Consider the following 14,541-nt stretch of genomic DNA (forward strand, 5'->3'; position numbering starts at 1 on the left):
ACTGGACGGTAGCAAGAGGGACTCTAGAAAGATTGTCTTTCTCAAGTTCTTATCTTATTAAAGACGACAATGAGACCGATGCATTGAAGAGGAACTAAAGAGGCATAACAGCTCAAGAAAAAGAAAGCGACGGCAAAGCTTGATATTCCTAAAATGATGAAACTCTGTAGATATTGGGTTTTAATAAAATGACTGTTAAAAGGCCCAAACAGAAAATATTTTCTGTTTATATGAACCAAATCGATGGCCCACAGATTTTTTTGTTAACGATGGAAGGAAGAGAATTGAGGTAACGAGGAGTCGTCAGGTGTCACAAAAAGCCCTTACCTTCCAGATGATGTGGACGCAGGAGAAAGCAGATAAGTTAATTTTATTTATTAAGATACGTTTCCAAAATAATCACACTGAATTTCTCATCATTAAAATGATATCAGAAAATATTTGGATCATTAACTATATTTTGATTCATAATATCTATCAAGTATATATATTTTTGAATATGCTGAACTAGATTCCCTAAATATTGGAGAGGCTTTTTTTTAAGACATAAAATTTTTGTTTTTTTTTGACAAAACATATATTTGGTTGTTAATTAAATATGAAGATACATATTGATCTTTTTATAGGTTTAAGTTTAATAAAATATTAAAAACTAGAGGGGAGCTATATGAATATTTTTCACAATTAATACAGTAAAATTATAAAAATTTTTAATTATTCAAAATTAATTGTATGAGGAAAAATTTACAATTTTTTGAATAATTTATAACATCTATGAATATTTTTAAGATATAAAAAACAAAAAATGTATCTATACTATTAAACACATAATCTTATAACTAAAAAATATTTGTCTATTTAAAATATGAAAAAATCACGCGCTTTGAAAGCTCGGGTCAAAATCTAGTATATATATATAGTTATATTCACATATATTATCTATTTTACATGAATTGTCATGCACGGGGTGAAACATTTATAAAAAAAGTTTCTGTTTTCATTTTATAAAATCTGATTATTGCTGAATACATTTTTTGTGGTCACAATTTATTTAGTATTTATTTTTTCTCAATTTAAAATAATTATTGTATCATATCTATCAAATAACAAATTCATTAAACCTTAGAAAATCTCTAAATCTAAGAAGTGAATTACTCAGATATTATAGTAGAAACATAAATCATAATATGAAATAATTGCATAAAGAATAAAGGTAAGAAATACTAGAGGTTTAATCAATCTCCAAAGGAGTTCTGATATTCTCTTCAAAAAACTCTCTAAAAATAAAAGAAAACTTAACCTAAAAAATAGATATATATATATATATATATATATATATATATATATATATATATATATATATATATATATATATATATATATATATATATATATATATATATATATATATATATATATATAGGTTTGACACATTCATGGGCGTCTTCAAAGTTTCGTCGGTCTTGTCAAACCGCACTATAGCATTGATCGATGCTCACATCATATCTTGACTCTCATTTCTGTAAAACTACAAGTTTTCTTCTCTTTAAGCTCCATTTTGCTCCATAATCCATGACGTACTCCAAAACACACCTAGACTTGTAAAGGATCTAAAACAGACTCAAAGTACATAATAAAGACTCTAAATATGGCCTATGATATATCCTAATAGTGGTAAATTCTGAGACCTATCAACTTCCATGTGAACGGTGGGTGCAGTCCATCTGAGTTAAACCGCTGTCCAAGCATCTTCGTCGAATCCACGGATTATATGTCTCAGACAAGCCTTCCAATGACCAAACTGTCTTCATCCAACATGTAGGGGCTCAGTAGAATTACGAGTTCTCTCATGGTTTCAAAGACTTCCATAGGACCTCAACATGTATGTGGATAGGAAATCCAACGAGGCAACCTGCTATGATACCAAATGAAAAGTTTATACCAAGCAAAACCAGGAAGAACACAAGGGATTAGAATCCATGTGTCTCTTCTTATTAAGAATCAGTTAAACAATCTTACACATTTATTTAATCTGAATTACTGAATGTCATATACAGATTGAAATAAACCAATTATTAATCTACCCTTTTGCGTGACAACACCAGTTGATCACGTCGCCAGTTCACTCACCTCTGAAACTCCAAAACCTTTTTTATGTCCCGGTGAGAATACTACGCTAAAAACTTAACTTTTTTCCTAAGTCTAAGCTATGATATATATATGATTCCAATATTTCTTATTGTGCAATATATCTTTTCCTAAAAAATAGCATCACCACATCTTCTAATTTGTGATTTGAGTATCTTCGAGTTCTTTAATCACGTTCAAACAAGATGAACTGATGAGAACTCTCTGCATCACACGCGTCATAGTTATTTTTGTCCACGTAGATGTGGTACACATCATCTTCATTTTCATGTGTAACACAACATAAACATGCCAGATTTCACACTTTTGAATATGCACGAGTCAAATTCCAAAGAACCATGTCAACCAACACTCTTTCTGTGCCATTTTACCAACATGTCAAGTTCCAATTAATTTCTTGAGGTTACAGATAACCTCAGTATGGTAAAGACTTTGATAAGACGATACTGTCTAAAGTTATCTCATTTCAAAATCAGTTGGTTCGTCAATTGTCTTTTCTTATCAGTTGATCTCTTTGACTCGGGGTGTTCCAAAAAAAAAAAAAGATCTCTTTGACTCGGGACTAAATGACGCTGGCATTCGTATTCTTCTGTGGAGCTTCTTGTGTATCTTCTTGGTTAATCTCATATTAGACATCAATCTATGGCAGTATATTTCTCTTCTACAAAGAAAGAGAAATCTCATCTACTATTACATTTATTATTTATCCACCTCAAAATGTTACCGTGACCCTGAGCTCTGATATTAATTTTTATGTTGAGAACAAGTGGCGGATCTAGGAGGATTTATAGCTGGGGGTACTACCTTAGAAATTGAATTAGCTGGGGGCATTATCATAAAATTTGAGTTAGTTAGAAAGCATTTTCATATAATATTGGTTAAAGAAAACAAAGAATGAACCGGGGGCACGTAGGTCCACCACTGTTGAGAACATCAAAATGACACTTAGAAACACAGAATCGCCCCACTAAACCCTAACAATCTCGCATCTCTCGTTCGTGTTGGATCGATCATGAGAAAGACAATTTGTTGAGTTCTCAAGATTAAACCGATCAAATGTACGCCTTGGCAGGGATCTCTTCCTAGGAAGATTTGAATAGTTACGAAAAAAAGAGAATCAAGAGAAAGATAGTATAAAGCTTCAGAATAAAGAAGGCAAAACTGAAGAAGTTGATTGACTTATATATATATTTTTTTGAGCAACTCGATTGACTTCTTCTTATAACTCTATGTCTATTAGCTAGGAAATAATGTTGTTGGTAAACTTTATTTGTCCAGCATGGAATTAACAAAATAAAAATAAACTAGATCTCGACCCGCGCAACCGCACGGATTTTTGTTTTCATTTATTTTTATATAAATATTTTGTTTTTAATTCTAAATTGATATATATTATAATATATGTGTCTATCAATTTTTAAAACATAATAAGTTTACAGTATATTTTTTTCATTGAATAGATTGTTTTAAACTTTAACGTGTATTTGTATCTTCTTCTATATATATATTTTCGGATTATTATTTCATTATTAAAATCGTAACTATATATATAAAGATTAGTAAGATATTGTTTTATTGTCATATTCATAGATATTGTAACATTTCACAAATTTAGAAAGTTTAAAAAAAATTAAATTTTCTACTTCATAGATTTATATTATCGAGTAAATAATTAAGCATTTAGTTTTTGTTTAATTTTTAAAATAAACTATATAGTTTAAAATTTTTTTTCATTGGTTTAAGGTAGTGAAAATTAATTATTGTTAGATAATATGATTTTTGTTATTTTTAAAAAATATTTATAATTTTAAAAGTTGACATCAACAAATATTTAAATATTTAACATATAGATGTTACAACATTAAATTATATCTATTTAATTTATACTATCTATAAATCCAATGAATCATCTATTCTTTAAATCCAATTATTGATAGCCAATAAAAATTTTAGGTATGCCCAAAATTTAAATGATAAGATTAGAGATTAAATGTAACATGACTTTTTAGAAATAAGTCTATTGGGTCCATTTTTTAAAAAAAAATCACACATGAATCAAGGTTGTTACTTCTGTTTTAATATATAACATATATTTTATCAAAAATAAAATACAAAGATCTTTTGTCTTGTGGGTTTTTCATAATTCTGAAATTCTTATATGAATAACTTATATCAAGCTCTCTAATTTCTAGTTGCACTGGAGGATTCTCAAATCCTCTTAAAAACCTTGTGTAAACAAAAATAACGATTTGTGTTCAAAAAAAGAAAAACAAAAAGAACGACAACAACCATTGCGCAGCGCAAGATTCACTTAGTAAGAAGGAGAAGAGAGTAAAGCTAAGAATCTAAACCAAGTGGCTCCCACTGAGGAACTCTCTTGGTAAAGAACTTCCCAATAACTCTGGAATCAAGAATCTGAAGAGCTCCTCCAGATTTAACACATCTTGGTGTCTTGTACTGATTCACTGAAGATCCTTGTGAGATGCTAAAGTCCATTAAGGCATCAAAAGTACCCAAACTCACCACTCTCATCTCCAAAGCCCCTATTGATCCATCTTTGTTCCTGCACCTCCTGTACACGTAATCCAGACAATCCTCCACCTCAGAGCAACAATCCTCCATCATCTTCTTGTCTAGCATTGGTGGGTCATTGTCGTAACGTGGCTTCAGCTCCCAGAAGAGCACGTAATGCCCTGGGATTGATGACGTGTCCGCATAGCTCGTGTATTCGGTGAGCAAGAGACCTTGGAGATGGATGAGTTTGGCTTGTGTCACTGCCTTCATGAGATCTTCTTCGCTGGTTTTGTCTGTGTCGATGCTTAACACAACGTTTCTTCGCTCCACGAAACTGAATTGGGGTGCCTTGTTGTGGAAACCTGTCACCTTTAGGATATCTCCAACTCTGTATCTGTATAAACCTGTTTAGGAAAGATCCCAAGACTACTTGTGTTACACGTTACTCTCATCACGTGAAAGAATTAGGGCTGGACATTTAGACACCCAAATAATCTGAACGTGAAAACTTTTAACATTTTCAAAAATACCACAATTTAGTTTTAGTTTTAAAATATATAACAAATGTTCTTAGGAAAACGTTTAGGTAAATACTTGCTAAACCTTCTCTTATATCAACTGTAATAATATTTTTCAAGCACATTAAGGTATGTCGAAAATAAAACATTGCTCCATATTATAGATTTTTATATATTTAGTTGAAATATATACAAAAATACATCTAATTATACCAACAGATGAATATTAATGAAAATAACACTAATTTGCTTATTTATGTTTATCCTACGATGTGTTTTTTTTTTTTAAAAATGAATTTAATACGAACTGAACCAAATGCAAATTGTGGGTTTGGTATACGTTTTTCAAACCCTAACTAAACCTGAACGAACCAAAATTGTCAAGAGATAACTGACCTGCGAATGTTGTGATGATGAGTTCATAGTACCGTCCAATTTCCACATTGACAAGATCGACAATACGGTCTTTGTCCATAAGGGAAACATCATCCGTAGAACGCGATTCAAGTTGGGTCTCTTCATGAGACTTATCATCAACAGGCAAGAACTCAAAGTAAGCCATGTTAGGAAGAAGTGTGTAAGAAACATCGGATGGCTTACACAGAGGATTGATGTTGAGACCAAAGAAACACTCAGAGGAAGCATACATAACCGAAACCAAAGGCAAACCTCCGCTATAAAACTCGAGTGTCGGAATATACTGAGCCATCGATCCGGTCACAATCACCTCAATATACTTCGTCTTAGGCCAAACCCTTTTCAAGATTCCTTCCCGCGACTTCGCATTGAACAAAGCCTCGATCTCATCAGCCAGTTCTTGGTTAGGACCGTTAAGGATCGACAAAACCGAGTCTCTACAGCCCGAGTCAGTGATCCAGCTAGCGACAGTACCGGTTCTAATGTCAGCACACAGCTCGGTGAAATGATTCTCCAAGAACTTGACCGCTCGAAGAAAGGCGGAAGCGAAGATAGCACCGAGTCTTAGGACATGAGATCGCTGGACTAAACCGCAAAGAAGCTGACAGTACATGCTTTGCTGGCTGTCTTCACAAAGAATGGCATCGTTAGGGCTAGTGATGACATTGTACTTGTTGAAAGGCCTGTTCTTGAATTGTTCACTTTTGTAGTAACTGGTCAACACAGGACGTGCCTGTAGACCAGATGGAGTCTTGATCTCTGGTTTTATGAACAGAAGGTACATTCCTTTTCCTTCATCAAGCCCATTCACAAACCTACAAATGAACCCACATTTAATCCATTAGAACTACAATGTTTATGATTTTTGTAAGAAGATCTGGTTTAAATTGAGAAATTAGTAATATTACTTATTCATGACGGGCACAAGCATATTGTAGAAAAATGTCTTTCTATCCAACTCTTCAGCTGTAGAAGGCATCAATTTTGGTTTTCCACCCGAAGTCCCCGAGCTGCATCATATATTTTATCCAATAGCCAAGAACTTAGAGATTTCACTATTTTTATATAACATAGAAATTCTATAAACTAATACTCAATAAATTAATAAACACCATAAATTAATAAATTTATCCGCTTTCAAATCGGGCCGGTGTAAAATATGACATAATTCGATAAGATAATAAGATAAAAATATTTAATTAGAAAACTCTTAACTCAATATATGGTCCCATTAAATCATAAACTAATAATTACCATATATAGATTTTATTTCAACATAATCAAAGGATTTTATTTCAACATAATCAAAGGATTTTATTTTAACATAATCAAAGGATTTTTAACTTGTATTCAAAATGAATTTCATCTCTAATTTTTTATTCCATATTTTGGTGTTATTTTATCTAATTACATATAAACGAATTTGTATTCTATCATACATTTTTAACATACATAAAATGTATCAAATATTCTAATTAAATTATAAATAAATTAAAATATATAAAGTTTAAATAATATACATAATATTGTGAAATAAAATTCTTTTTGTATATAAAATAATAAAATATCGTAGTCCCAAAACTATTAGTTTATACAGTTTTTAATGTACATGCTAAATAGTGTCTAAACTCTTTAATGTGTGATATTTTTTAGTGTACCATCCTTAGAAATTTATCTTAATAGAATAATATGTTAAAACATTAATATCTTTTACCAGCATGAAATATATCAAGAATATCTTTGTAAGAAAATGATTGATTAATTAATTAAAAATTAAACCAAACAAGAATATTGCATATCTTTTTCATATACTTTTAATTTAATTATAAATATATTTATTTTTGTTGTACACAATCTTATAAAAATCATTTTTACTCTGTATTCTTATAAATATTAAAATCAGTTCGTAAAGAAACTAAAATAAAATTATAGATTAAAATTCTTTATTTTTATTTTAAATAAATAAATATTTATATTGTTCATACATCTATATATATATATATATATATATATATATATCTAATATTAAGCCAAATGATAGTATTCACTATACAAAAATTTATAAAATGGGTTAAAGTTGTTAAGTTAAGTACTATTTTATATACAGTTTTCATGTATACCATAAATAAAAATAAAATTAATTTATAATAATATTTTATATGCAAAAAAAAATAAATATATATATATATATATATAAATAATCTCATATTTTAGAAGCGCGGATCCCAAACTATTATCTAGTTATATGGGAATGTAATGTAAAACCACATAACAATATCTAACCGTTCTTTGTATTACATTGTTAATTAAGATCATGTAGAAATATATATGGATAGTCTTTTAGTTTATTTTCATTTTGGTATTTATTTTCTAACATGATTTTTAAATATTGAAAAGCTTAAATCTGTAATAAAAAATTACTCAAACAAAAAAGTGACTTTTTAAAATTATTTTGTAAACATATATATGGTGGTAAGATGAAAAAAAGATTTGTGAATAATAAGTTTTTGTTCTAAGGTTTCAAGGATAACATAATATGGTGACATATAAGGATAACATCATGTGTGTAATTAATATCTTCTTTGTATTTATATAGATAACATATTCAGAATGTCATTTAATTACCTTGTGAGAAGCTCAGTGATGGGTTGAGCAGAGAGGATATCGGATGAGTCTCCATCACAGATTCGTTGGATGAAGGGCTTTATGTCTTCATAATTTACCACAGGGGCTTTGTTCTTGAAAATTTCTTGAATACTGCAAGATTCTCCATCAATAAACGACCTGAGATATTCGGTTTCTGAGTTTTGAGAGAGTATTTGGTGAAGAACTTGTTGTTGAATTGCATCAGCATTTGTGGTTAGATCCTCAAGAAGCTTGAGACCAGCCTCTGTATCGTTTGGATCATAACTTGGTATCATTTTGTTGTTGCAACGATAGTTTAACAGAGAAGACTTTGTTTTTTGTTGAGAGATACTCTCAAAGGTGTGTACGAGTAGAGGGAGGCAAGAGATGGCTTATATAGTAGTGGAAAGATTTTGGGAAATGATGAATATAAGAATATTTAAATAATTTCGATTTTAGCTGTTAATTATAACAAGTAAATTCGAATTTGTTATCCAAGAAAACATGGAAGTAAGAAAAAATCTTTTAAAATAAGGAAACATATACATTATTTGTTGAAAAAACAAGGAAATTATCTTTTACAATTATGAAAACATGGAAGTAAGAAAAAAATCTTTTAAAATAAGGAAACATATACATTATTTGTTGAAGGAAAAAATAAGGACTTTTTTTCCAATTTTTGGCAATATATTTTTCAGTTTCTGATCATTTTTAAATATACGTAAATATATTTGTTTATTCAATTTTTCTTGAAAATTATATCTGAAACAAATGGATATATATATATATATATATATTCAAAAAATTATAGTATATTGACATATTAGCGTACTAATTAGATTTTAAATGAAAATATAATATAATATACTCAATGACACTTGAAAACATATATTACAAGATTAGAAAAAGAAGATGTAGATTTGAAATAATCTATACAATATTTGAGAAGTGAATTTGCTTACTAGTTACATTTTCCATGATTTTAGGATAAATCATTAATTTAATTAATATTATTATTTAAACCTTTTATTTTAATATATATATATATATCATTATATTTAAGATAATTAATAAATATTAACCTATTCAACCGATATATACTATTATTTTTAAAATATATTTTAATATATACACTTATTATTATGATATTTAGGATATAAGTGAATTTTATTACTTGCCATATTCAACATAATTTTAGATAATTTTGCTTATTTATTAAGATCTCCATAATTTTAGGTTTAGTCATATTTTATGCTTAGTTATTAATCTTAATAAATAATTTTAGTTATTTAGTTGATAATTTATCATTACTTTGTGAATAATTAAAAGATATCATAGTTACAATATTATATTTAATTTACAAATATTTAATTTACAAATATTATATTTAGTGATGTAAACCTTAAGCTATTTTTAAATCAGATAGAAAACCCCTAACTAAAAATTTATGTTTTTTAACCTTCAACTCCTAAACCGTTAATGCTGTTAACCTTCCGTCAACAAAATCGTCTTTTATGAACAGAGACCTGTTAAACTGAAATGTCGCGTCTCATTCATCACAGAAATGACACGAAATGCTTCAAACTCTTTGAAATTTTAGTGATTTAAACCCCTAACAATTTTTAGATAGGATAAAAAAAACCTCAACTAAAACTTTATGTTTTTAAACCCTCAACTATTGAAATGTTAAGTTTGTAACCCTCCATCGATGGTTCCGTCTATTTAAAAATGGCATGATTTTTTGCAGTGTTTCATTTAAGCACATAAACGACATGAGATATTTAAGCATATAAACGACATGAGATATTTAAAAACAACACAATTGGTGTAAAAACGGCATGAAATTTGAACCCGATTTTAAACTACGCTCATGCGACATAAATCCAAGAAATCTCCAACTCAAAAACCCCCCAAATCAGTAATCCTAATTGCGAAAAGACTTCTGATTCTAAGAGTTTTGAGACGTTATGTGGTGAACATAAAGAGCGACATTCAACCACAAAGCCCAACCTCTCAAAACTCTCAGAAACAGAAGTCTTTTCGCAATTAGGGTTACTGATTTGGGGATTTTTGAGTTGGGGATTTCTAGGAGTTATGTCGCATAAGGGGATTTTAAAATCGGGTTCAAAAAACCATTTCGTTTTTACATCATTTGTGTTATTTTTAAACATCTACGTGCTTAAATGAAACGTCACATTTAATTTAATGGGTCTCTGTTCAGAAAAGACAGAACCATTGATGAATGGTTACATACACTAACGTTTCAATAGTTGAAGGTTTAAAGACATAAATTTTTAGTTGAGGGTTTTCCATCCGATCTAAAAATAGTTAAGGGTTTAAATCACTAAAACCTAAGGGATTTTAAGCATCTCATGAAACGTGGCGTTTCAGTTTAACGGATCTCTGTTCATAAAAGAAGATTTTGTTGACGGAAGGTTAACAAAATTAACAGGTTAATAGTAGGAGGTTTAAAAACATGGAGTTTAGTCGAAGATTTTCCGTCCGATCTAAAAATAGTTGGGGTTTAAATCACTAAAAGTCCATATTTATATTATATTTGGTTTAGTAACATTTAATCAGCTTTATTTTAATATATACTAGAACTTGATTCACGCTTCCGCGCGGGTGTTTGATTTAACTTGTGTTTAACGTAAACTTATAAACCACTGGTTTTATAAGAAAATTCCATGCATATTTTTTATGTTTTGTAATTTTCATATAAAGTAAAATATATTACTTTATAATATAGCTGTTTGATAATAATTATTTTTATTTGTACATAATATTATATTAAATTTTTTATAACTTGATGCAATTTGATGTAATTCTGCTATTCATATATTAATATGTTGATTTTTTTTGTTAATTTATTTTAAAATGAAAGCACCATACTAAAAAAAAATAATTTTTGTTGCATTACCCATTATTAATATTGTACGAATATTAACTAAATTGATCATACTAAAAAGGTTATATCCCTTTAATAGAGGCCATTTAGTTAATACTAGTGGTTGGTCCGCCCTACAGGCGGGATAGTATACTAAAAATTATTTTATATGATTTTTTTTAAATTTTATGAAACATTATATAAACTATTCTAAATAAAAAGCAATGCCATAAACTAACAAATAATAAACAGAGTTTTTAGAACATATTGTTTTTTCAATAAACGTTTTTTGGTTTGAATAAAAAATTAATCCACGTGCAAACTAAATCAATAAAAATAAATTTAATAAAATAATTAAACCTATTTTAGGTACTATATAAATAGTTTCAATAATATCAAAAATAATAATTAGTATATTTTAGTTTAACAGCAAATGATGTTTTAGAATATATATATATTTGTTTGAGAGAATAATTATATTTTGAATGAAAAGTCAATTAATGTTTTACTGATTATGTTTTGTTAATTATTAAGCTTTGATGATCTCTATTTAATAACAAAATTATATGTTGAATTTTTTTCTCTGATATTTAATATATTTTTAAAAATTAGTATTTTATAAACTAATAAAATATGATACTTCAAAGTATGAGCCAAACTGTTTAATAGTAACAAATTATTTGTTGGAAGCTTTTTTCTTAATTACTTTAGTTACGTACCGCTTTATATCAAATAATTTAATCAAAAAATTAATATGAGCCAAACGGTAACGTAACTAAACGAAAAAAACTTAAATATAATGTAACCACTAATAATCTAGAAATCAAGATGAACCATACCGATATACATGTTCACTGAAATTTGCATTTCTTTTCATCGATAGTGAATCTATCCTGTAACATTTGTGTTGGATTTGTATTGAATGAAAGCCTATAACTCATATCTCATCAAACGTTCCCTTCTCAGTTTTTATTACATAGTAATATCAAAAACTTCGTTAAACATATATAGATTACATAATTTAATGAAATAAAATAATCAAAGAATATGTTAGCTTTATATTACAAATCCCAAAAAAGGCAAAATACACAGAATCTTTCTCAACGAATATTGAACTTCTCCTGGACTGTCACGCCTTCATCGACACATGTCCTTCCACAACATGATAAGTGTTCTCCTTATAACATGCTTGTCCATATAAAACGACAGAAAACTATCTCAGGAGAACAACTATTACCATTGATGTTATAAAATCGTAGCTTCTTTCCAGTCTCAATCAGAACTCCACAAGAATGGTTTCCATCATTTTATTTTGCCAAGTCCTCACTGGTTCTTGTATCATAGAACTACTCACAGACATTGTTATCTTCTTCCTATTTTCTGGGACCTTGGCTCTGCATCTTCCCACTTCTACTCAGAACAGTTTCGAGGCTTAGACTCATCTTTGCAACTCTCTATCGAGTTTCCAACCGCATGACCTTTGTCTGAAAATTGAAAAACCCTTTCATCTTAAAAATGCAACGACAACGCCTTTAAAGCTACAACGCAAAAAACAGTTAAAAGATTTAACAACTAAGAATACTTGAAATCGAAATAATTAATCTTACCTGCTATCCTTTTAAGAGAGTAAATCTTGCATAAAGAGAATTGAATACACCAGAGCTATATCTTCAAGCACCAGTCAGAAAACCAATCTACATGTGTAAAGGAAAAATTTATATCAAGTTGATTCACAGAAAAAGAAACTGAGAACAAAAATGAAGAGGAGACAAGTATCACTGTATAAGGTAAATTCATTCTAGAGGATGGAATAAAAAGTTAATCTAATATATATCAATCTATGACTCTCAAAGTAGATAGAGACGCGAGATCCATATGACTTAGATAGAAGAGTTGTTCAATGAAGAAATGGGACAGGAAGATTGTGATGTGACGGAAACAAACCAAGCTTTGAGGGAAAAATATTCTATGTATGCTTAGATACATAACATAACTTTGGGCAGTCACGCACATGTGAACGATTCTTTCCTCAAGTCCAAACACAAATCATCATGAAGTCTAATTAAACAAAGCCTTAATAAAATAGAAAAAGATGCATCAACCGCTACCGTGACCATTTAGCATCATTTTACTAATTTGGAGAAAAAGCCATATCGATAGTATTAAGGAGAGAAAAAAGGATAAAGATTGAAACTTTATTTGCGAAGCTTTTGTTCAAAAAAATCAACAGTCTCATTTTTTCACAGGAGTATAATAAACAATTGGAATTTGCAGGACATGAGAATCTAGGACTCTGAAATCCAAAAAAAAAAATCTAGAACTAATGATTTAATGGTTAGAAAGGTAGACTGCAAAATGATGAGCTGTGGCTAAGACGCCCTACGGGTGAATATATATACTGAATAAAATTTCTAATGAAGGCAAATAAGATAAAGATGAGCAAATAGTGAGCTGCTTGGATTGAATGAAGTCATTAAGAGCAATCACTTAACTGAAATATAATTTTAACCTCGTCGAAGGTGCACATATGGTGGTTTATGGCGGAAAAGTAAAAGCGTTACGACGTCGGAGATGTAAACTCCATATGACTTAGATAGAAATAAAACCAAAGACATAGTCTTCGTGGGGAAAACGAAGACAGAGCTCGCTGGAGTTACCTTCTCATCCATGAAAAGCATATTAGGGATCCCGTATAACTGTGGCTATTCATCGCAGAGAAGAGACCGTTTTATAGTGAAGAAGAGTCTCAAGCGGCTACCTTTGATGATAATGATGATGTTTAATTCAGAGAGAGTGGGATGAGTGGGCAATCAATAAATGATGAGACTGAAGGAAGAAACGGACGACGTTAAAACTTACAGAGGCTCTCCTCTGAGTTTCAAAGAGACGAAGAGCCAGGGGGAGGAGCCCAATCCTGATCGCAGGAGCTAGAAACCCTAAAGAAGATGGGCCAGCTAGTAAGAGCCCACAAAACAAAAGAAAAATCAGTAGGCCAAAAAGTTTAAAAAAACTCACGCTGATCACGTAAAAAAGAGAGGAAAAGTGTCACAAATTGCCTATACGAGAATGCTAGAAAAGTCTCATTTATTATAAACTAGGATAAGACCTGCGCCTTGTGCAGGGTGAGTTTATTTGTATATATTATCGATAGTTTCTTTTATATATTTGATCATTTTATTTATATACATAAAATATTTTTTGTTATTATATAATTTCTTTCCGATGGATCAGATCAATTTTTATTAAAAATAATGGAACAAAACTATAATTAATACATCATACGTTGATCGGATTGGACATTAAACAAATTATGACATAAAAACCTTATTTTTTTCATCGAACATATTCTTGAAAAAAGTGAACAGTATTGTTTTCACAGTTAAATTATTTTGACTTTTATATTCCATATGGTTTTGAAAGCTTTCAAATCAA

At 29.5% G+C, this 14,541-nt stretch overlaps 1 protein-coding gene and 1 long non-coding RNA gene across 2 annotated transcripts; both read right to left on the bottom strand.

Annotated features, from left to right (window-relative positions):
• Positions 1-4,345: 4,345 nt before the first annotated feature.
• Positions 4,346-8,566, bottom strand: LOC106310811 (indole-3-acetic acid-amido synthetase GH3.17-like). The gene is made up of 4 exons (XM_013748036.1): positions 8,223-8,566; positions 6,506-6,607; positions 5,577-6,412; positions 4,346-5,066 (listed from the first exon to the last, which is right to left on the bottom strand). Exons 1-4 carry the CDS (start codon positions 8,516-8,518, stop codon positions 4,486-4,488), a joined length of 1,815 nt encoding a protein of 604 aa, XP_013603490.1. The 5' UTR covers positions 8,519-8,566; the 3' UTR covers positions 4,346-4,485.
• Positions 8,567-12,120: 3,554 nt separating this feature from the next.
• LOC106311251 lies at positions 12,121-13,985 on the bottom strand. Its single transcript, XR_001263965.1, has 3 exons — positions 13,767-13,985; positions 12,717-12,803; positions 12,121-12,593 (listed from the first exon to the last, which is right to left on the bottom strand). It is a non-coding gene; the product is annotated as an uncharacterized LOC106311251 (long non-coding RNA).
• Positions 13,986-14,541: the final 556 nt, after the last annotated feature.

This window comes from Brassica oleracea, chromosome C8 (genome assembly GCF_000695525.1).
Source record: "Brassica oleracea var. oleracea cultivar TO1000 chromosome C8, BOL, whole genome shotgun sequence".
Classification (NCBI taxonomy): domain Eukaryota; kingdom Viridiplantae; phylum Streptophyta; class Magnoliopsida; order Brassicales; family Brassicaceae; genus Brassica; species Brassica oleracea.